Source organism: Portunus trituberculatus, chromosome 8, assembly GCF_017591435.1.
Source record: "Portunus trituberculatus isolate SZX2019 chromosome 8, ASM1759143v1, whole genome shotgun sequence".
NCBI lineage: Eukaryota > Metazoa > Arthropoda > Malacostraca > Decapoda > Portunidae > Portunus > Portunus trituberculatus.
The window spans coordinates 3,403,774-3,425,000 of NC_059262.1; the positions used below are offsets into that span (position 1 = coordinate 3,403,774).

General features: G+C 41.7%; 2 protein-coding genes across 2 annotated transcripts in view; both read left to right on the plus strand.

The window, feature by feature from the left end:
• The first annotated feature begins 1,108 nt into the window (after positions 1–1,108).
• LOC123499250 (NAD(P) transhydrogenase, mitochondrial-like) lies at positions 1,109–18,149 on the plus strand. Its single transcript, XM_045247027.1, has 16 exons — positions 1,109–1,265; positions 6,045–6,256; positions 7,100–7,254; positions 8,156–8,296; positions 8,579–8,889; positions 9,170–9,325; positions 9,833–10,256; positions 11,096–11,257; positions 12,043–12,196; positions 13,076–13,274; positions 13,455–13,621; positions 13,894–14,252; positions 14,431–14,582; positions 15,614–15,773; positions 16,456–16,772; positions 17,158–18,149. The coding sequence occupies exons 2-16, from the start codon at positions 6,045–6,047 to the stop codon at positions 17,302–17,304; spliced, it is 3,216 nt and encodes a 1,071-aa protein (XP_045102962.1). The 5' UTR covers positions 1,109–1,265; the 3' UTR covers positions 17,305–18,149.
• Positions 18,150–20,218: 2,069 nt separating this feature from the next.
• The window catches only part of LOC123499251 (solute carrier family 22 member 7-like), a 24,153-nt gene continuing 23,144 nt past the window's right edge, over positions 20,219–21,227 (plus strand). The window contains exon 1 of the mRNA XM_045247042.1: positions 20,219–20,412. Coding sequence (XP_045102977.1) covers positions 20,370–20,412 — 43 coding nt within the window. The 5' untranslated portion in view covers positions 20,219–20,369. The remainder of the gene's footprint in view (positions 20,413–21,227) is intronic.

Below are 21,227 nucleotides of genomic sequence, written 5' to 3' on the forward strand. Positions count from 1 at the left end.
TTTCCGCTAGACAACTTGGGGATGTGTTCGTACGGTGCACATGGTGGTAGTGAATGACAATGAATTTCCATCTATTTGCCTTCTCATTCTTATAGGCGATCATTTGCAAGCTGTGGGCCGTGGAGATATGGGATTTAATAGGGTTTTCATTGTTATGCACTGTGAGCAAGTTTAGTATTAAGAATTTAAGACACCGTAGTGTTTAATAGTGTTATTATGATTCTAGTAAGTGATGCATTAGGGATCTTAATTCTGACAGGCTCACGTAGAACTTATCGTGGTTTTCAAGTGCGTCTTCATAATTCTAGTAATATAATCGGGCTCTTTTGCCAAACTTTGATGGAAGTTATTGTGGTTTTCAAGTGTGTTTTCGTGATTCTTGGTAATATTTGAATAAGAATTCTTTAAAGTTATGTCTTTGATGTTAAATGAGAGATGAAATGAAGATATATACCTGGAATGAGAAAATAGATCTAATAGGCCGGAATACATCTAGGTAATGGAAGATCTCGAGATGGTAGCAAATATAGCCAATTTCGAGAGAATTTAGATGTATCTAGATGCATGAAATAAAGCAAGAATAATCAAGTGGATGCTGTAATTATAATAGGGACATCTATTGCTAACGATAGAGATATATGGGAATGAACAGCTGTAAACATTAAAGTACTGAAATTGAACCGTACATACTCATGATACAGACAATCAAAGAGGCCTGCTGCTGAGACTGAACAGCTGTAAACTTCTTCTGTAAGGGCTAAAATACTAAATACTAAACAAAGAGTGGATATGTGTGTTGGTTTGCCTGAATGTGTACACGTGTAGAATGAACAAGTGGTAATATTGCGATGGGGAAGGGAGGGGGAGGGAGATAAAGGAGTAATGTACTGAGTTGGGGGCAAAGAACGTAGAGAGAGAGAGGGAGATGGACGAGAAGAGAAGAGCAAGGAGGGATAATAAGGGAGCCGGGGTAGAGAGAGAGAGAGAGAGAGAGAGAGTCGGAGGGGGAAGAGGGAGGTGATGGCAGAGAAGAGGAGGGGAAGAAGAGAGGGCAGGGATGAGGATGAGGGGTAGAAGAGAGGAGGCAGGAGGGAGAGAGAGGAGGAGGAGGAGGGTGAAGAGGGAGGGGACGGCAGGGAGGAGGAGGAGGAGGTGCGCAGGCCAGACACTCGCCTTGGCTGGGTCCGGCGGGGAGAGCACAACCCCGTCCCCTCCTATATTTCCTCTTACTTTCCTCACTTAGGAGGCCCCTGCACGCCACAGCGGTAAGTAGCAGAACAGAACCATAGATGAACTCCCTACACCGCACGAAAAACTTGTGGGAATTAAGTTTAAAGTAGGAGAAAAGTGTAAAAATATAAACCGACTCAGCCGTTTTGGGAGCAGGGGGCATCAGCAGAGCCAGGTAGCGACCGGCTTCCTTGCCCTTCCATCTACTCGGCCTTATTTCTCACCCTATTTAAGCCTTCCAGACCACAGCTTGAGTCAGAACACGCCCCAATTGTTTAAGAATCTATCCATATATGCTACATTAACCCAAACGTACTGAATCATTAAGAAAAAGTGAAAAAAAATGAATGAGTGCCACTGGAGATAAGACCGTGATGTCCCCACTGCATTGGGTCTTAATTACTGATGTCCAGGAGGTAATAGGCATTGATAGGTAGAAATTAGGACATGCCACACCCTTAGGCACCGGTGATGACGTGACTGGGGTAGTGGAAGTGTGGCAGTGGTGCATTATGGGTAGTTGCAGTGCAGTGCCTCAGTCTGGCCCTTCCCTGCAGTGCCATTGATTAGTTTGCTTTCGTTGGCAGTGAGATCAAGGTGGCAGTGTTGTATTTTTGCATTATGTTCCCTGTTCTATTTATTTATTTGATTTAGGTACGAGTTCTTTTTATTTTTTTATTTATTGTGGTTAATTGTTTGTATATCTTTATTTTATCGTTGTTGTTATTAAGGTTTTTATTGCTATTATTTCCCTTTCCTGTCATCCGTTTTTTATTTATTTTGTATGATTTTTGTTACATTTTATTTATTTACTATATTATTGATTTTTTTTTAACAAGATTATTATTGAAAATTTTGTCCATATATGTGTGTGTGTGTGTGTGTGTGTGTGTGTGTGTGTGTGTGTGTGTGTGTTTGATTATTATTAGTAGCAAAAAGGCTCATTACAGTGGATATAGTTTGGCACTAGTTTGTTAATAAGATTTTGATGTTGCTCTGGTTAACTGCATCTTACTGTTAATGAGATGGATAGGTAGTAAGATGGACTGACAGATAAATACAGATAAAATAGATTAGCTAGTGACTAATAGTTTGATAAATGAATCGTTAATTAGAGACATACAAACAGACAAGCATTAATAGTTCAACACACATACAGTTAGCCAGATAGATGAAAAGACAAGTATATTAGCAGTTATATTGGTCACCTAATAACTACAATGCAAAAATAACTAGAACAAGAAAGAACATAGGTTGAGATAGAGCCGATAGAAGATAAAGAGATAACCTAATGATCTTAATAAACAACAAACTAAAACTATTGAAGGAAGGCATCACGTAGATAAAATCCATTGCACTCCTTATCATTATCTTAGCCATTGAACGATGCTAGATAACCTGATACCCTTAATAACACGAGATTAATTTAGAATGCAAAAAAAAAAAAAAAAAAGAAAATGCAAATGTATAAAAAGAAAACATCAAATAAACATTACTTGATGAAAAAAAAAATATATATAGCAATTAATCCCCTCCTTACTCTCCTCCTCCTCCTCCTCTTCCTCCTCCTCCTCCTCCTCCTCCTCCTCCTCCTCCTCCTCCTCCTCCTCCTCCTCCTGGTTTTTCCTTATTTACTGCCAGCCTTTACTTAGAGGGAGTGGTGGGTGGGGAGAAGCCTTCGCCTTTGCTATCCTTTTCTCCATCATTAGTTTAGATTGAGTAATCCGTAAACAGACTAGTAAGGGCCAGTAGATATGCTGCTGTTTGTTCTTCCTTTGTATTCCTCCTTACTCAACTACTACTACGCACTCTCCCCCTCTCCCCCTTCCCATCCCTCCCTCACACACACACACACACACACACACACACACACACACCAACGTGGACTAAGAAAATAGACGAGAGAGAGAGAGAGTGTATGTGTGTGTTTGTTTTCACAGTGGTTGATTTCTATAACCACAAGACACTTAGCAACAATATCATATAACAACAAAAATATGCCACACCATCTCTCTCTCTCTCTCTCTCTCTCTCTCTCTCTCTCTCTCTCTCTCTCTCTGATAAAAGGGAAAAACATCACATGGCAACACAAATATTACCATCACAGTACACTCTCTCTCTCTCTCTCTCTCTCTCTCTCTCTCTCTCATATTTACGAGTGCTATAATTAGTGATCCCGTTGAGAAGGCATCACAAGAAAAGCTGTGACGTCAGAGAGGTGTTATGATGTCACAGCCACCTCACATGACCGGTCTTGCTGCCAGAGAGAGAGGGAGAGGGGTGCCGGCTTCTTGCATTCTCTCACTGTCACCTCTCTCTCTCTCTCTCTCTCTCTCTCTCTCTCTCTCTCTCTCTCTCTCTCTCTCTCTCTCTCTCTCTCTCTCTCTGCTTGGGTTTCATCTTTACATAACTTCATCAAAGCAACCCCTAAACTTTATGAAACTTAACCCTAAAATAAACTTCATCTAACTTAGCAAACTTCTTCCTATATGAACTTAACCTAACCTAATTATCTTAAGCTTGATAATAAATCTAACTAACTTCACCTAACTAAATCTTCAAAATTCTAAAACAACATGAGTGAACTTAACTTATCCTAACTAAACCATTTCTAAGATAGTAGAGTGTTTGCATAATGGAACTTAGCATAACCTTCTTTGAGAGAGAGAGAGAGAGAGAGAGAGAGCAGAACTAAATATAGAGCTAATGAGATAAAGAAGACATAGGAAGAAAGGAGATAAGAAAAAATATTGTGATGCAAGAAAATGGAGAGAGAGAGAGAGAGAGAGAGAGAGAGAGAGAGAGAGAGAGAGAGAGAGAGAGACCCCTTGTGACTCTAACCAAGCACTCCTCACCATACTAAGTAAGGGAAGGGATTGATGTTGGGTTACTACACCACCACCACCACCACCACCACTACTACTACTACTACTACTACTACTACTACTACTACTACTACTACTACTACTACTACTAGTTTTCCTATTTTATTTATGATCATTCCTTTATTTCTACTTCTCACATCCCTCTCACAGTCCTCTAAGTTTTCTTTAGCCTTTCCACCTAACCTAACCTAACCTTCTATTCTTCCTAATGCTTCTCTTTCACTCATCCTACATTCACTCTCACATTCTAAGCCTTTCTTCTGGTCTCAGTCTAACCTGACTTACCCTAACCTAACCTAGCCAAGCCTTTTATTCTTCCTAATGCTTCTTTTTCACTCTCACAACATTCATTATCACTTTTGAGTCTTTCTTCTGGTCTCACTCTAACCTAACCTAACCTAACCTAGCCTTCTATTCTTCCTAATGCTTCTTTTCACTCTACAGGTGCTATAGGCGAGGACATAATAAAAAAAAAAAATGCATTCACTATCATTCTATATAAGTCTTTCCTCTGCTCTCACTCTAAGCTAGTTTAACATTTACCTAACCTCACCTCACCTCACCTCACCTCACCTAACCAAGCAACCTGTTACTCTTCTCTACTGCTCTTCTACCCTTTGACTTGAAAAAAACTATGAATATAACCAGAAATAACCTGTATAAGAGAGAGGGAGAGGAGACAGGCAAACACATACACTTCTTATCTCTTATCACACTCTAGGACCTTATCAGTACATTGCTCCTGGTAGCATTAGCATTGGCGGCCTTGACTGATATAAGCACCAATAGAGAAATTAACACGATAACAGCTTTTTTTCTTTTTTCCTTTTCCGAGACACATAGATAAGGGTTAAGAAGGAATTGAGATGCAAGATGTGTAGTTATCTGGTTCTGATTCTCCTGTGTGTGTGTTGTAAAGGGTTTGGATTGTGTTAGTGGTGTTGGTGGTGGTTTTAATGAGTTATTTGTGTTTTTAGTATTCTCAGTGGTGTTTGATTTTCTTGTGTGTGTTTTGTAAGGGTTTGGATTGTGTTAGTGTGTTTTTTAATTTCTTTTTTATTTTCTTTTTATTTATTTTTTGTTGTCAGTGGAGTTTGATTCTCCTGTGTGTGTGTTTTGTAAGGGTTTGGATTGTGTTAGTGGGCTTGGTTTTGAAATTTTTTTTCTATGTTTTTCAAGTTAGTGTTTGTATGTTATTTCCATTTTTAGGATTAGTGGTGTTGGATTCTCCTGTGTGTGTGTTGTAAAGGCTTGGATTGTGTTAGTAGTATTTTTAATGATTTCTTGTGCATTTTTCTTTTTATTTGTTTTTATTCTTATTTATTTACTTTTTATTTTATTTTATTTATTTATTTATTTTATTTATTTTTTGTTGTGTGTGTTGTCAGTGGTCTCTGATTCTGCTGTGTGTGTGTGTTGTAAGGGTTTGGATTGTGTTAGTTGGGTTGATGGTATTTTTTTAACTTTTTTGTTTGTTTTCAGTTATTTGTATGTTGTTTTTGTTAGTGTTTTGAGTTGAGGTATTAGTGTTCATCCTCCTGTGTGTGTGTGTGTGTGTGTATGTGTGTATGTGTTGTGAAGGTTTGGTCTTTGCTGATGTTGAGAAGGAATTAAACTCTCTCTCTCTCTCTCTCTACAAAAAAAAGACAACAAATACCCAACTTGTGTCTCATATAGCCTTATTCCTTGTTTCACCAAAAGAATAGAAGAAAAAAAGAAAAGAAAAAGGAAAAACTGACAAAAAAATGTATCAACTAAAAAAAAAGGAATAGAAATAAAGAAGAATAAATAGAAAATAAAGTTAACCTCCCTTTCCCACAACACAGACATCAAAAAAAAAAAAAAATAAATAAATAAATAAGAATAAAAAAAACAAACTTCCCAATAAGTAAAATCAGTAAAAAAATATAACTAAATCTTGCCCAACAGATGGCGTCGCTGCTGCGTATCTCAGTGACCTGCTTGGATGCAGGGTCACTCGGGGCCACTGGGACCCGGAGCCGCCTGTTAAGCTCCGTGCGTGGCCTCAGGACCCACGCACGGCTACAGGACGCCGCCAAACCTGCAGAACCCATCCCTGGCATACCCTACAAGAACATCACTATCGGGGTGCCTAAGGAGATCTGGCAGAATGAACGCAGGTGAGAGTTGTGGTGGTGGTAGTAGTAGTAGTAGTAGTAGTAGGTTATATATTAAGAAACGCTTTGCTCTCTCACCAAGGCCGCAGAGATGACTAGTTGGATTTTCAAGAGTGTTTCTCCAGTTAGTAATGTAGAAATCTTGTCACTCTGCCTCTAGAACAGTGAAAACACCCTTAAAAACTCGTGTAAATAAAAAAAAAAAAGCCTTTTGAAATAGTGGAGGTGGAAGTGATGAAGTGTTTGAGAATATGTGCTTAGTAAGGGAGGCTCTGGTAAAATTAATGTAGGTGAGGGAGTGGTGGTGGTGGTAAGGTTGTGGTTGTGGTGGTAAGAAAGGTTTTGGTAATGGTGGTAGTAGTGGTGGTATTAGTAATGAAAATTTGAGTTAGTAAGTTGTAGTGATGGTTGTAGTAGTGGTAGTAATGAATGCAGGTGAAATAATGTTAATGATAGTGGTAGTAATGAATGCAGGTGGTAGTGGTAGTGATAGTAGTAGTAGTAGCAATAAGTGTAGGTTAGTGAGTGATAGTGGTGGTGATGGTAGTAGTGATAGTTATAATGGTAATAGTAATAATAAATGTTTTCTTTGTCATCACACTGAGATATAGACAGTAGAAAACAGTAACCTCAGAATAACAGATTGCATTCCAAAAATTAACAAAAAAAGAAAAAGAAAAAAAAAACAGTGCATCTCTCTCTCTCTCTCTCTCTCTCTCTCTCTCTCTCTCTCTCTCTTTCTCTTTCTCTTTCTCAGAATACCCTAAATTTAAATACAAAAGTAAAAAAAAAAAAATCTGAACCCCGCCACTGCTATCCCTCAAATAACACAGTGCCATTCCTTAGGGTGGCCCTTGCACCAACCTCAGTGGCAGCCCTGTGCAAGAAGGGGTTTTCGGTGTCCATTGAGGATAGCGCCGGGGTGCAAGCTAAGTACCTGAACAGTGCCTATGAGGAAGCTGGTGCCAAGATTGTTGATCGTGACGCAGCCTTCACCTCAGGTCTGTGTGTGTGGTGGTTAGGTTAGGTTAAGTATGAGGAAGGAGGAAGGAATAGAAGGGAAGGTTAGAAGGATATGAGGTATGTTAGTTATGAGGAGAAAGAGGAGGAGGAGTAGAAAGAAAGGATGAAGGAATTGAAGGAAAGATTTGTAGGATATGAGGTTAGAATATGTATAAGGAAGGAGAATGGGAGAAGAAGAAAGGAAGAGGAAGGAACAGAAGGAAAGGTTAGAAGGATATGAGGTATGTTAGTTATGAGGAGGAAGAAGGGGAGGAGAAGGAAGGAATAGAAGGAAAGGAAAGGTTAGGTTAGGTATGAGGAAGGAGAATAGGAAGAGGAGAAGGGAAGGAGGAAAGTTAGAAGGATATGAGGTATAAGGAAGAGGAAGAAGAGAGTAAGGATATGAAATGGTATGAGGAACAGGAAGGAGAGAAGGGATGTAAAAGAATGAAAGAACAGAGGCGAGGAGGATATGAGGAACAGGAAGAGGATTGAGAAGGGAGGATATGAAGAGGTATGATGAACAGGAAGGAAGAGGGATAAAAAGAATGAAAGGACGAGGATTAACAGGAAGATAGGGAAAATGTGAAGGAATAAAGAAAGGAAGAGTAATGAAAAAGAATAGGTGATGTGAAGGAATAGGAGGGGAAGAAGATGGAAAAGCAGTGGGAGTAAGAAATAGGAGGAACAGTAGAATAGAAAGAATAAAAAATAGAATAATGTGAGAAGGAAGAATAAATAATGATACAAAATAATGAGATAGAGATAAAGTGGAAGAATTGAAGGAAAAATAAATATATATTTTGTGATTTAGATGTGTGTGTGTGTGTGTGTGTGTATGTAGAAGAGCCATAGAGAGGAGAAAAAAGAGTTAACTAGTAACCTCCATCCTACCCCCAGACATTGTGCTGAAGGTGAGGCAGCCGGCAACAGAGGAGGTGGCTCTGTTTAAGGATGGCGGCTCCCTGGTGTCCTTCATGTACCCCGCACAGAACAAAGAATTGCTCAACCAACTTGCTGCCAAAAAACTGACTGTCTTCGGTGAGTCCTGGCCAGCAAACTATTCTCTCCTGCCTCATACACACCCTGATACACACCTAAGCACCTCTAGCAGCTGACTACCCCTGCCTACACCCAACTTAACATACAGTGCTCCTAACATCTCATCCCAGCACTTTACAATCAGTATATTCAGTTCCTCTTTTCTGCTGTAGACTGTTCATAGGGTTATCCAATCACTGAAATATATCACTCTTGTTCTCTTTCTACCTTGTGTTTTTCCCTTGTGTGTTGTGCGTAGTTGTCAGCTCTCCTCTCCACCAGGCATGGACTGTGTGCCGAGGATCAGTCGAGCACAGGTGTTTGACGCGCTGAGCTCCATGGCCAACATTGCCGGCTACCGTGCTGTGGTGGAGGCATCCAATCACTTCGGCCGCTTCTTCACTGGCCAGATCACTGCAGCCGGCAAGGTTCCCCCAGCCAAGGTGCTGGTGATTGGTGGTGGTGTGGCAGGGTTGGCGGCGATCGGGCAGGCTAAGAACATGGGTGCCATCGTGAGGGCCTTCGACACCAGGGCAGCGGTGAAGGAGCAGGTGGAGTCCTTCGGGGCAGAGTTCCTGGAGGTCAACGTCGCGGTGAGTGTGCGAAATGTTTATCTTTTTCTTTGTTTGTCATGTGTGTTGCTTATTTCCATCTCTCAAATCAGTGTTAAAATTTTCTCTACCACATTTTCCCTCTTGTTTTTCATGTGGCACTTATTTCCATCTCTCAAATCACTCAGAATCTTTGTCATGTCTTTTATTTATTCTCCAATTAGTCTTAGAATCTATCACATTTTCCCTCTGTCTTTCATGTCCCTTATTCAATCTCCAATCAGTCTTCTATTACATTTTTCCCTCCATCTCACCCCAACAGGAGTCAGGCGAGGGCACGGGTGGCTACGCTAAGGAGATGTCGAAGGAGTTCATAGAGGCGGAGATGGCGCTGTTTGCCAAGCAGGCCAAGGACGTGGACATCATCATCACTACGGCTCTTATCCCCGGGAAGAAGGCGCCAGTTCTCATCAAGAGGGTAAGAAGTGCTAGGATCAATCTGTAGAAGGGGGTGCTGTGATCTGTCTGGCTACCTTTGCTCTTGGGTGGTTTGACAGTTTTTAGGGTTATTTAAGGAATGAATGAGTGGTTTTAGGGTTATTTAAAAGATGAAGGAATGTTTTTAGGGTTATGTGAGAGATGGAGTGTTTTAAGGGTTATTTAAGAGATGAAGGAATATTTTAAGGTTATTTAAGGCATGAAGGAGTGTTTTTAGGGTTATTTAAGGGATGTTGGGGTAAAGAAAATGCATTCTGGTACTGAAGAGGTGTTCAGGTCATAGAAATACAGAAGCAGGCAGGAAGTTCCAGAGAGAGAGGGATGAATGATTGAGAGTACTGGTGAATTCTTATATTAGATGAAGCAGGGTGGGAGTTTCAGAGAGAGGGATGAGTGATTGAGAGTACTGGTGAATTCTTGCATTAGAGAGATGAAGCAGGCAGGGAGTTCCAGAGTACCTGACTCAACAACCCCAAAACCCCAACAGGAACACGTGGAGGCCATGAAGCCGGGGTCAGTGGTGGTGGACTTGGCTGCAGAAGCTGGCGGCAACATTGAGACCACCGTGCCGGGCGAGGTGTCTGTGTACAAGGACGTGACGCACATTGGCCTCACTGACTTGCCTTCCCGCCTGCCCACACAAGCCTCCTTCTTGTACGGCAACAACATCTCAAAGTTCCTGTTGTCTATCGGCGAAAAGGATCATTTTAACATTAACCTTGAGGATGAGGTGGTCAGGGGCTCCATCATCCTGCAGAATGGTCAGCTTATGTGGCCTCCTCCACCCCCTCCCGAGCCCTCCCCCGGTGCAGTCCCAGCGGCAGCAGCAGCACCAGCAGCTGTCAAGGAACCTCCCCCACCTCCTAACTACTTTACCTTGACCATGAAGGATGCCTCTGCTTATGCTGCTGGTGAGGATGTGTGGCGCTGTCCTTGTTGTTGTCACTGTATTAACCCCTTCAGTACTAGGACACATTTTTTTCACCTTCATATTTGTGTACTGTTAGACTATTTTATTGACATTAGAAAAGGTCTATGGAGATCATAATGTTAAAGGCCACAGTCCTCACTATTTTAATCCCCCACATAAGTTTCTGGAACTGTATAAAATCACCAAGTAGTAAGCAGAATGAATATGGAAACCCATCATGGTACTTAAAGGGCAAAGTTCCTGAAATGTTATGGGTTGGTCTCATTAGAGGGCTGGTTTCATGTTTTTTCTTTCTTTTTCTCACACATTTCTCTCACTGATCTTTGCCTCTCTGTTCATTCTTTCTTTTTCTCTCTTTCCTCATGTATTTCTCCATAAATCACTTCTGCTTCCCTGTTTTTTCTCTTTTTGTTGTGCATTTCTCCATTATTCACTTGTCTTCCTGTTTTCTGTCTTTTTCATGTATTTCTCCATTTATTACGTCTGTCTCTCTATTTTCTTCCTTTTACTAATGCATTTCTCCCTTTATCATTTCTGTCTCTTTTTTTCTCTTTTGTCATGTATTTCTCCATTTATCACTTCTGTCTCCCTGTTTTTATCTTTTTATCATGCATTTCTCCATTAATCACTTGTCTCCGTTTTTCTTTTTTTCTTATCCATCTCTCCATTTATCACTTCTGTCTGTTTTTTCTCTTATGTATTTCTCCGTTTATCACTTACGTCTCCTTGTTTTTCTCCTTTTCTTATGCATTAATTACTTCTGTCTCCCTGTTTTTTTTTCCTGTCTTAATAAATCTCATGCATTCCTTTCCTCTGCAGGTCTGGGCAGCTTGGTGGCGCTGGGCATGGGCTCACCCAACCCTGCCATGACGCAGATGATGACCACCTTCTCCCTGGCCGGCATTGTTGGCTACCACACTGTCTGGTCCGTCACCCCCGCCCTCCACTCCCCACTCATGTCCGTCACCAATGCCATCTCCGGTATGTGTGTGTGTGTGAGATGATTTATTCTTTTCTTATCATTTTCATCTGGTGTGCATTTATTCTGTAGTTATGGTGATTATAAGCTACACTGATGCACTGACTCTGCACACACACACACACACACACACACACACACACACACACACACACACACACACACACACACACACACACACACACACACACACACACACACACACACACACACACACACACACACACACACACACTATTTCCCACATAGAAGTATAACAGCCTGGAACAAACTTGATAAAGAGTTTGTCTGCAAAAACAGTCCATGAATTTTAAGACAAAGTTGGATGCAGAAAGGACACAGACCAGACAGCATGAACTTATGTGTGACTCTTTACCTCTGTATCACAACTAGGGAAATACAGCTAGATAAATACACAGAACAGCCAGATGTAAGGTACACTTCTACACTGACTGACAAAGAGTATGCATTTCACTGGGAAGCACACACACAAAGACAAACAGACAGACAGACACACAAACACACAGACACAAGGTACACTTCTACACTGACTGACAAGATGAGTTATGCATTTCACCGGGAAGCACATACACAAAGACAAACGAACAGACAGACACATAGACACACAAACAGACAGGCACATAGACACACAGACAGACAGACAGACAAGATGAATTATGCATTTCACCGAGAAGCGCACACACAAAGACAAACAGACAGACACACAGACAGCCAGACACAAGATACACTGAAGCATTGACTGAGGTGTGTGTTGTGGCGTCCCCAGGCATCACAGCGGTGGGTGGACTGCTGCTGATGGGGGGCGGTTACTATCCCTCCAACATTATCGAGAGTTTAGCTGCCACTGCCGCCTTCATCTCCTTCATCAACATCTTTGGCGGCTTCCTGGTGACTCAGAGGATGCTGGACATGTTCAAGAGGTGAGGTGGTAGGTCAGGTCAGGTTGAAATGAGGTGAGGTGAGGTGAGATGGTGCTAGGTCAGATAAGGTCAAGTGAGGTGAGATGATGCTATGGTAGATAAGGTTAAGTAAGGTGAGGTGATATGATGCAAGGTCAGGTGAGGTGAGGGGATGCCAGATCAGATAAGGTTAAGGTGAGGTGATGTGATGCAAGGTGAGGTGAGGGGAGGGGATGCTAGGTCAGATAAGGTTATGTAAGGTGAGGTGATATGATGCAAGGTCAGGTCAGGTGAGAGGATGCTAAATCAGATAAGGTTAAGGTGAAGTGAGGTGAGGTGAGGTTCCTGCCAAGTGAGGGTTATATTTTGACCACAAATGTTCGTGATACAAAGCGTAACACAAATCTGATGTCACTGATGGTGGTGACTTCGTTGATACCATAACATTCTGCAGGTCACAATTATGCAGTCAAGTAAAGTCTTCATAAAGTCACTCTAAAAGAATAAAAACCTAAAACAGTGAAATGTTCAAAGGTGATGAATTATGTAAAGAAATAAATAGGTATGTCTCCACCTATTCACGTGCCTTCCTCTCCCTTCCTGGTATACTCTCACAAACTCAACCACACTCAATACAAGCTGGTCATCTTTCATAAACTCTCTCTCTCTCTCTCTCTCTCTCTCTCTCTCTCTCTCTCTCTCTCTCTCTCTCTCTCTCTCTCTCTCTCTCTCTCTCTCTCTCTCTCTCTCTCTCTCTCTCTCTCTCTGTGCATCCTCCTGACACACAGCTTGTCTTCCCTCACTGCGTCCCTAAACCTTCCCTCCAGTGTTCCTCTCGTCACCCTCAAGTAATGCATTCAAATACTGGCCATCTTAATTGTCCCGTTCCTCCCCCACCAGGCCCACAGATCCCCCGGAGTACACCTACCTGTATGGCATCCCAGCGGCAGTGTTCCTGGGAGGCTATGCTGCCACAGCCGCCAGCGGTTACCCTGAGAGTCACCAGATGGCTTACCTGGCCGCCTCACTGTGCTGTGTGGGTGCCCTGGGTGGCCTCTCCAACCAGTCCACCTGCAGGCTGGGCAACACGCTGGGAATGGTGAGGTTGCATCCTTCTGTCTCTTTATATATCAGTTTATGTATGTTTATTTATTTTGGTGAGAGTTTGTCTTCATTTTATTTTAATTTTTTTTCTTGTCTTTTGCTTTGCACAAAATGATAAATGAATAAAGAAAATATTGTGTACAGTTTCACTTTACGATTGTTGTCCCTGCCACAGATTGGCGTGTCCGGTGGCATTGCATCCACCATCGGGGCTCTGACACCCGCCACACCAGTGTTGATGCAGATGGGTGGTGCTGCTGCCCTGGGCGGCGCCATTGGCACCACCATCGCCAAGAAGATTGAGATCACTGACCTGCCACAGCTGGTGGCTGCCTTCCACAGGTGAGGACTGTGTGGCTGTTCTTGCTTCACTCGTTTATGCAACTTGCAATTTCGATGCTGTCTTTAATTTTTTTTTTTTTTTGTTTCTTTGTCTGTGAATGCTATTTGCTCTTACTTTGGAAATATGTGGCCAGCTGTATTATGCCCAAACTCCTCACTCTTGCATTGTGTGGTAGAGGCAGCAGTAATAGCAGCAGCAGTTGTTAGTAGCCATTGTTTGCCTTAGTGAAGTGACCACCTCACCATCACCACCACCACTTGTCCACACACAGCCTGGTGGGAGCTGCTGCAGTGCTGACCTGCATCTCTACATATCTCCACGACTTCCCCAACTTTGCCACGGACCCCGCTGCCAACGCCATCAAGACTGCCCTGTTCTTCGGCACTTACATTGGTGGCGTCACCTTCAGTGGCTCCCTGGTGGCCTACGGGAAGCTGCAGGGCCTCCTCAACTCTGCCCCATTGCTGCTGCCCGGCCGACACGCCCTCAACGCTGGCCTGCTGACAGCTAACATCGGCGCCATGGGCTGGTACATGATGGACCCCTCTCTCAACGTTGGCCTGTCCATGCTGGGCACCACCACCACCCTCTCTGCCGTCATGGGCGTCACACTCACCATGGCTATTGGAGGTCAGTGTCTCTGCTTGTCTATCTCTGTCTGTTTGTATGTCTATCAGTCTGTGTGTCGGTGTCTCTCTATCTCCAACCAATATACAGAAACATAATTTTTACTTGGTTCCTGGTTAAACTACATGACCAAACCTCACCAAGCACCACATCAGACCTTTCCCTCTTCCTCCCCCCACAGGTGCGGACATGCCCGTGGTGATCACAGTGCTGAACAGCTACTCTGGCTGGGCGCTGTGTGCTGAGGGCTTCATGCTCAACAACAACCTCATGACTGTCGTGGGTGCTCTCATTGGTTCCTCTGGTGCCATCCTCTCCTACATCATGTGCAAGGTGACACTGACTCAGTGAATCCTCTAGATGCTCAAAATACTGTTGTTTTTTTTCATTTATTTATTTATTGATTGTTTATTTTCATTTTATTTTATTTTTATTCATTTCTTTTATTTATTTATTTATTTCTCTATATTTATGTGTGTGTTGTAAAGATTAGCTATGCTCCAAATGCTGATAATTCTTTGCTTTTATTTATATATTTATCACTATTATTTTTTCTTCCTCTTTTTCTGTCGTCTCCATGTGTGTTGTACTCCAGATTACCTCAAATTTTTCTCCATCCTTTACATGTTTCTTCAAAGTTATGGTCTCTCTTCCCAAAGCTGAAATTCATCTTCTTTACATTTCTTCATCTACCAGTGTCTTTTTTTCATGTATGTTTGTTTAGTTAGAATTAGGTTTTTTATATTTTTAGCATCACCCTGCCACTTCCTCTCTTCTATAACTTCACCCTGTCATCTTCTCCCTGCTTTATTGCCTCATCCTGTTACTTCCATAAACTTACCTTCTCTCTCTCTCTCTCTCTCTCTCTCTCTCTCTCTCTCTCTCTCTCTCTCTCTCTCTCTCTCTCTCTCTCTCTCTCTCTCTCTCTCTCTCTCTCTCTCTCTCTCTCTCTCTCTCTCTTTTCTTTTCTTTTCTCTCTCTCCTCTCTCTCTCTCTCTCTCTCCTCTCCTCTCCTCTCTCTCTCTCTCTCTCTCTCCTCTCTCTCCTCTCCTCTCTCCTCTCCTCTCCTCTCTCTCTCTCTCTCTCTCTCTCTCTCTCTCTCTCTCTCTCTCTCTCTCTCTCTCTCTCTCTCTCTCTCTCTCTCTCTCTCTCTCTCTCCTCCCCATCCCCATCCCCTTTCTTCCTATCACCTTTAACCCATCACTTCCTCTCTCTTCTCTAACCTCACCCATCACCTCTTTCACCCCATCACCTCTTCTCCCTCCATCACCTCTTCATCCAATCATCCGTCTCTTAACTCCATCCATCCCTTTACCTTACACTAACCTAACCTAACCTAATTTAACCCACCACTTTACCACCAGGCCATGAACCGTTCCCTCCCCAACGTCATTCTGGGCGGGTTTGGCACCTCCTCCACTGGTTCTGGCAAGCCCATGGAGATCACTGGGACCCACACAGAGACCAACGTGGAGCAGACTGTTGAGATGATGACCAACGCTAAGAACATCATTATTGTGCCTGGTTAGTTGCTGCTCTTGCTCTTGATCTTGGTGTTGGTCTTTATCTAGGGTATTTTTTCACTGGGGTATGTTAACTAATATTTTTTTGTTAAGCTATTCAGTTATTTTTTTTTTATTTATTTATTTTATTTTATTTTTTCTTGTATACACCTTAATATTGTTCCCAGATTATTTTTTCAACTTTCATACACTTTTAACCTCTAAAGTACCATGGTACGTTTTCATATTCATTCTTCTAACTATTTGGTGTTTTTATACAGCTTCAGAAACTTGTGTGGTCATTAAAATAGTGAAGACTGTGGCCGTTAATCTTCTGACCTCCATAGACCCTTGCTAATGTCAGTAAAGCTGTCTAATTGTGCATAAATCTCAAGGTAAAAATGTGTCACAGTACTGAAGGGGTTAAATATTATATGGTGCGTTTTCTTCTACTTTTCTTGTTTTGTAGCCATTTCTAAATAGGATACTAGTTAGAAGTTGCAAAATCTCCTCTTCAGTCTAACATCCCACACTACCATTTCAGTCTTGCTCTCTCTCTACATCTCTCCACAACACCACTATTCAGTCTTACTCTCCACAACACCTATTTTCTTACTCCTCACAACACCACTTCAGTTTGACCACCCTCCACACTACTATCAAATCACACCCAAGACACCACCCCTAACATCCACATTCTTCAGGGTACGGTCTGTGCGTGGCCAAGGCTCAATACCCCATTGCCGAGATGGTGGACATCCTGCGCAAGAAGAACAAGAACGTCAGGTTTGGCATTCACCCAGTAGCAGGACGCATGCCGGGCCAGCTCAATGTCCTGCTGGCTGAGGCTGGTGTGCCCTATGATGTGGTGCTGGAGATGGACGAGATTAACGATGACTTCCCGGAGACTGACCTTGTGTTGGTGATTGGCGCAAACGACACTGTGAACTCTGCTGCTGAGGATGACCCCAACTCTATCATTGCTGGCATGCCTGTCCTTAGGGTGTGGAAGTCCAACCAGGTGAGGGGGTAGTGGTGGTGGTGGTGGTGATGATGTTTTTATTGTGGTTGTAAATTGTTGTCTCTCTTTCCTCTGTTCTATTTTGCATGTGAATAATTGTGAGGGTGTGATGATGATGGTGATCGTGATGGTGTTTGTATTGTGAGTGTGATGTTTTGTAGGATGGTACTCATAATTCATTCCTCTTTCCTCTGTTTTGTCTTCCTCAGGAGTGGTTGTGGTGGTTTTATTGTGTGTGTGTGTGTGTGTGTGTGTGTTTACCTTGCACATTCTTTTACTTTCAAACTTTTTTCAATCTTTTGTCATTATTTTTCTTTCTTTTCTTCTTGTTGTAACTTCATTTTTCTCATTTCCTCTCATTTTTTTCATTCCTCCTCTCCTCCAGGTTATTGTGATGAAGAGGTCCCTGGGTGTTGGCTACGCTGCCGTCGACAACCCCATCTTCTTCAAGCCAAACACTAACATGCTGCTGGGAGATGCAAAGAAGACATGCGACGCTCTCCTCACTAAACTCAAGGAACAGTATGAATAAGTAGCACTGCCTTCTTGTAAACCATCTTCCTCTTTTGTCTCCTTTCTTTCCTCTGTTTCTGGTCCCACTGTTCTCATTCACCTCGAGCAACAGTGAACAGGGCTGCCCTTTTCTATATCTCCTTCTTTTCTTCTTTTTTCCTACTTCCTCTTCCCTATTAATTTTTCCTCTTCTATCTTTATTCTATTTTCTAAGTTTGGTATCTTTCTTTCTTTCTCTCTTCTTCCTTTTCTCATTCTAACTCTCTTTTTTCCTCCAATTCATATCTTACTACAATATTTTTCTCCATTTTTCTTCATATTTTTCTGATTTTCCTTATTTCTTCTTCCTTTCTCTTTTAGTCACTCTGTTCCCATCTTTTAGTATACATTCACCAGTTTTCTTCCTTTCCCTTTTATTTAGTGTCCCCTTTTAGAGTCAATTACAAACTCCTACCCCACAGGGAACAATAATGATAATTCTCCCTTTGACACTAAAGATATCAAGGCAGATTGTATGAAAATGTCTGCTCTCCCTCCCGTTATCCCTTAGCCCACTTTCCTTTTAAACGTAACCGATCCTTGATTCCCTCTTACTATCCTTTTACCCCTTAATCCTATTGTAAAAAGTGAAGGTGTATTTTTTTCTAGCGTTTATCCATGGGTGTTTGGGTAAATGCAACTGTTTCTGGGTAAAAGTAAAAAAAATTATGCAGGAGATTGGACTTAATGGCAACACGCCCCATAGCTCTCGTACAGAGTTTTTGGAATTATTGTACGGCCGTGAGAGAATGTTGTGAGGTTGAATAAAGACTTATTTTAGTGTAAAGAAGAAATTTAAAAAAGAAATGTTACAAAAAAAATATACAACCGTTTTTATTTAGCCTCTGGAGTTATTGTATTGTAAGGAATGGTGGTGGTGGTGGTGGTGGTGGCAGTAGTAGTAGTAGTAGTAGTAGTAGTAGTAGTAGTAGTAGTAGTTAATGTTGCAGTTGTCTTGGTGTTTGAAAATTGTTACATAAAGAAGAAACAAGCGTATAGTAAGAAGCTGTAGCCTGGTTAAGACATCCTGATCAAAATGTTGCCTAAAAGTTAATGAAAGCGTTCCCAACAGTGAGAAACAAAGATTTACATTACTTTATAGTTTCTCATTATTATTACTACGAATATAAGAATAAGATAAGTTGTGCTACCTATTTTTACAGTAGTAGCAATATCACTGATGTCAGACTTTGTTTTTCAAATAAGTTATTTAACTCCTTCAGTACTGGGACATTTGTACCTGAGATTTGCGTATGGTAAGATCATTGGTATTGACATTAGGAAGGGTAGATGGAGGTCAGAAGATAAATGGTCAGTCTTACAGTCTTCACTATTTCAATCCCATACATAAGATTCTGAAGCTGTATAAAATCAAATAGTAAGCAGAATGAATATAGGAACGCATCATGCTACTGAAGAGGTTGTTAATACTGTTAACTGTTGCTACGCTGACCCCAAGAACGGCACTGTGTCACTATAATGTCTCTGCCTCAGTATTTGTAAGTTTTGTGGCGGTTTAGCAGATACTACTACATTCAAAAGCTGCTTTTAGATATGGAAGCTAGGTAGAGGAAATTTGCTCGTTGAGGAAGTAGACCTATAATGCATGGATGGGAGGGGGGGAGGATAGACCCATGGGAGTGAGGTATGTTGATGGTGAACAGGTAGGGTCATCCTTTAACCATCCACTGGTTACTGACTTAGAAGTGAAAATAGTTGCCATCAGACATCTGGCACTGACAGACCTATAATTGGCTACACTCACAGGAAGGACGGTTCTCAAGATTGCAAGGAAGAAGGCATCAATTATCCCTTCACATGTTACTACTGCTGCACTAAGAAAGTCAAATTTTGTGTGAATAAGATGTATTAATTCTTCTGTCGAAATATTTCCAAAGAAATTTGTTTTGTAGCTCAGCTTTTATACAATATGGAAGTGCGAGGGTCCTTGTGACTCGAGCATATTTCGTCCGCTTTGCTCGGATCGATTGCGCCTTATGTTTTGCATCACTGCATGTTTATTTGGGGTAGTCTATGTTTTCCTTCCAGCTGAAGTTGTAGGAGACCTTATTCTACTGATGTGTGCTGCCACAATAACTATGTGTCATCAAATGATTAAAAACTTGATATTTAAGTGAGATTTTCGGAGCGGACATGAGCATCGTCCCATCGGAAGTGAAGGGCTGACCGATTTTGACCAATAAACTAGTAAACAGTAAACATTTCTCACTGAAAATTTGCCTAGAACAGCATTAATCCTCCCTTTCTCTATCCTACCAAAATAATTATAAAACTGTATTTACAAAAAAAAAAAAAAAAAAAAATTGCGTGATGGTATGTCGGTCTCGTGCGGAACTGTGTCTGTCGGAGCTATTTGGAGGCTTCAAACATTCGGTAAATAATACATTATAAGACTATTGATTATGTGCTATATACGCTCATAATGACAATTTATAATCGTGCTTACTCTGGATAGGATATCAGCTCCATAGATCCTTCTTTCCACGAGTTTCAGCAAAGATTACAGACTGGTGTGGAACCCAGAGGATATTTTCGCTTGGAGAGAAAATTTCTCACATATTTCTCACATATTGAGCTACTAGATGTATACTAAAAAATGTAACATAGTGTTAAATGTAACTTGTAAGAATTTTTATATTATGTACTGTATGTACAGTAACTAATAGGTAAAAAAAATAGTTTACATGGTGAATATGTTTTAAACTTATGTTATACTTCTGTCAGACATTTAGAACATCAAACGTACATTTTCCTGATGGTTCAGGTTTTGGGCTATGTTTCCGATGATTTTTTGCGAACAATGTTGCGGGTTTTTGGGCTGGTTTTGAGACGAAATTCCGCGGGAACACTCAACACTCAACACAGTCTGGCAACTCTGGGTGCGGGAGAGTAGACCGGTCAGTCACCAGTGGGCTCACTTCAGGTTGTCGCGGGAAGTGGTGTTATAAGGCTGACGAGGAACAGTGTGAAGGCTGGCTGGAAAGGAGGACGACCAAACGTTTCTTTTAGTCCCACGTGCTAAGAATGGCAGTGGAGAATGGACAGCGCGACAGGAAAGAAGAGAGCGGTGAGTTGATTTCCTGGTGACAGGAAAGAAGAGATCAGAGAGTTAATTTGCTGGTGAGGTGCGGGAGTGAATTGCATGGAAATGAGTAGTACTACGTGCTTACTATTGCTTGTTGTGACAGTGTCAGTTGGTACACGAGTGATTTTCATCGTGGTGAAGGCTTAGGAGTGCTTCTTTGAAATGTGCAAATAAACGAATACATTTTTAGACACTATTATTACTTTATAGTTCTGACGTCATTTATTGCCCAGCAACACAAGGCAAGGGTGCCATTTCAATCACTTCTTGTCTCTGCGTTGAAACAGGTGGAGCTGTCCTCTTAAATGTACTCCAAGACATCCACAACAAGATTATTGTATGAGATCAAATGGAGTCACAAGAGCAAAATACTTTTACAACTTATCTATATAAAAAACACCCTATAGGGTGTTTTTTATACGAAAAGCATTGGTAGTAAAGATCCGATGGAACCTTTTTATTATCACAAAGCAACTATCATAGACCATTCTGTGGCGTGCTACCAAACGTGCCTGTGATGAAAGAATGTGGCAAGGGTAATTATTGACTCACAGATGTAATAACTAATTTCGCATTTTTTTTTCTTTTTTTACGGTAAGGCCTATAGCACCTGTAGGCACACTTGAAGAGTGTATTGGAAGCGCTGTTCAGCTTCCGCCCATTAGTGGCGCAGGCAATTTTATTTATAGTGGTGGGCATATTAGGGCCCATATCACCGCCCAAGCTCATCTTGAGTGTAACCACCTAGAACCTGGGCATCATGGTGATATGTAGGTAACTTTAAACCACTCCACAAA

Coding starts and splice junctions, on each gene's coding strand:
- LOC123499250 (XM_045247027.1), top strand. CDS start 6,045: ATGGCGTCGCTGCTGCGTATCTCAGTGACCTGCTTGGATGCAGGGTCA. Junction 11,258..12,042: donor CGTCACCAATGCCATCTCCG/GTATGTGTGTGT, acceptor TGGCGTCCCCAG/GCATCACAGCGGTGGGTGGA. Junction 13,275..13,454: donor TGGGCAACACGCTGGGAATG/GTGAGGTTGCAT, acceptor TCCCTGCCACAG/ATTGGCGTGTCCGGTGGCAT.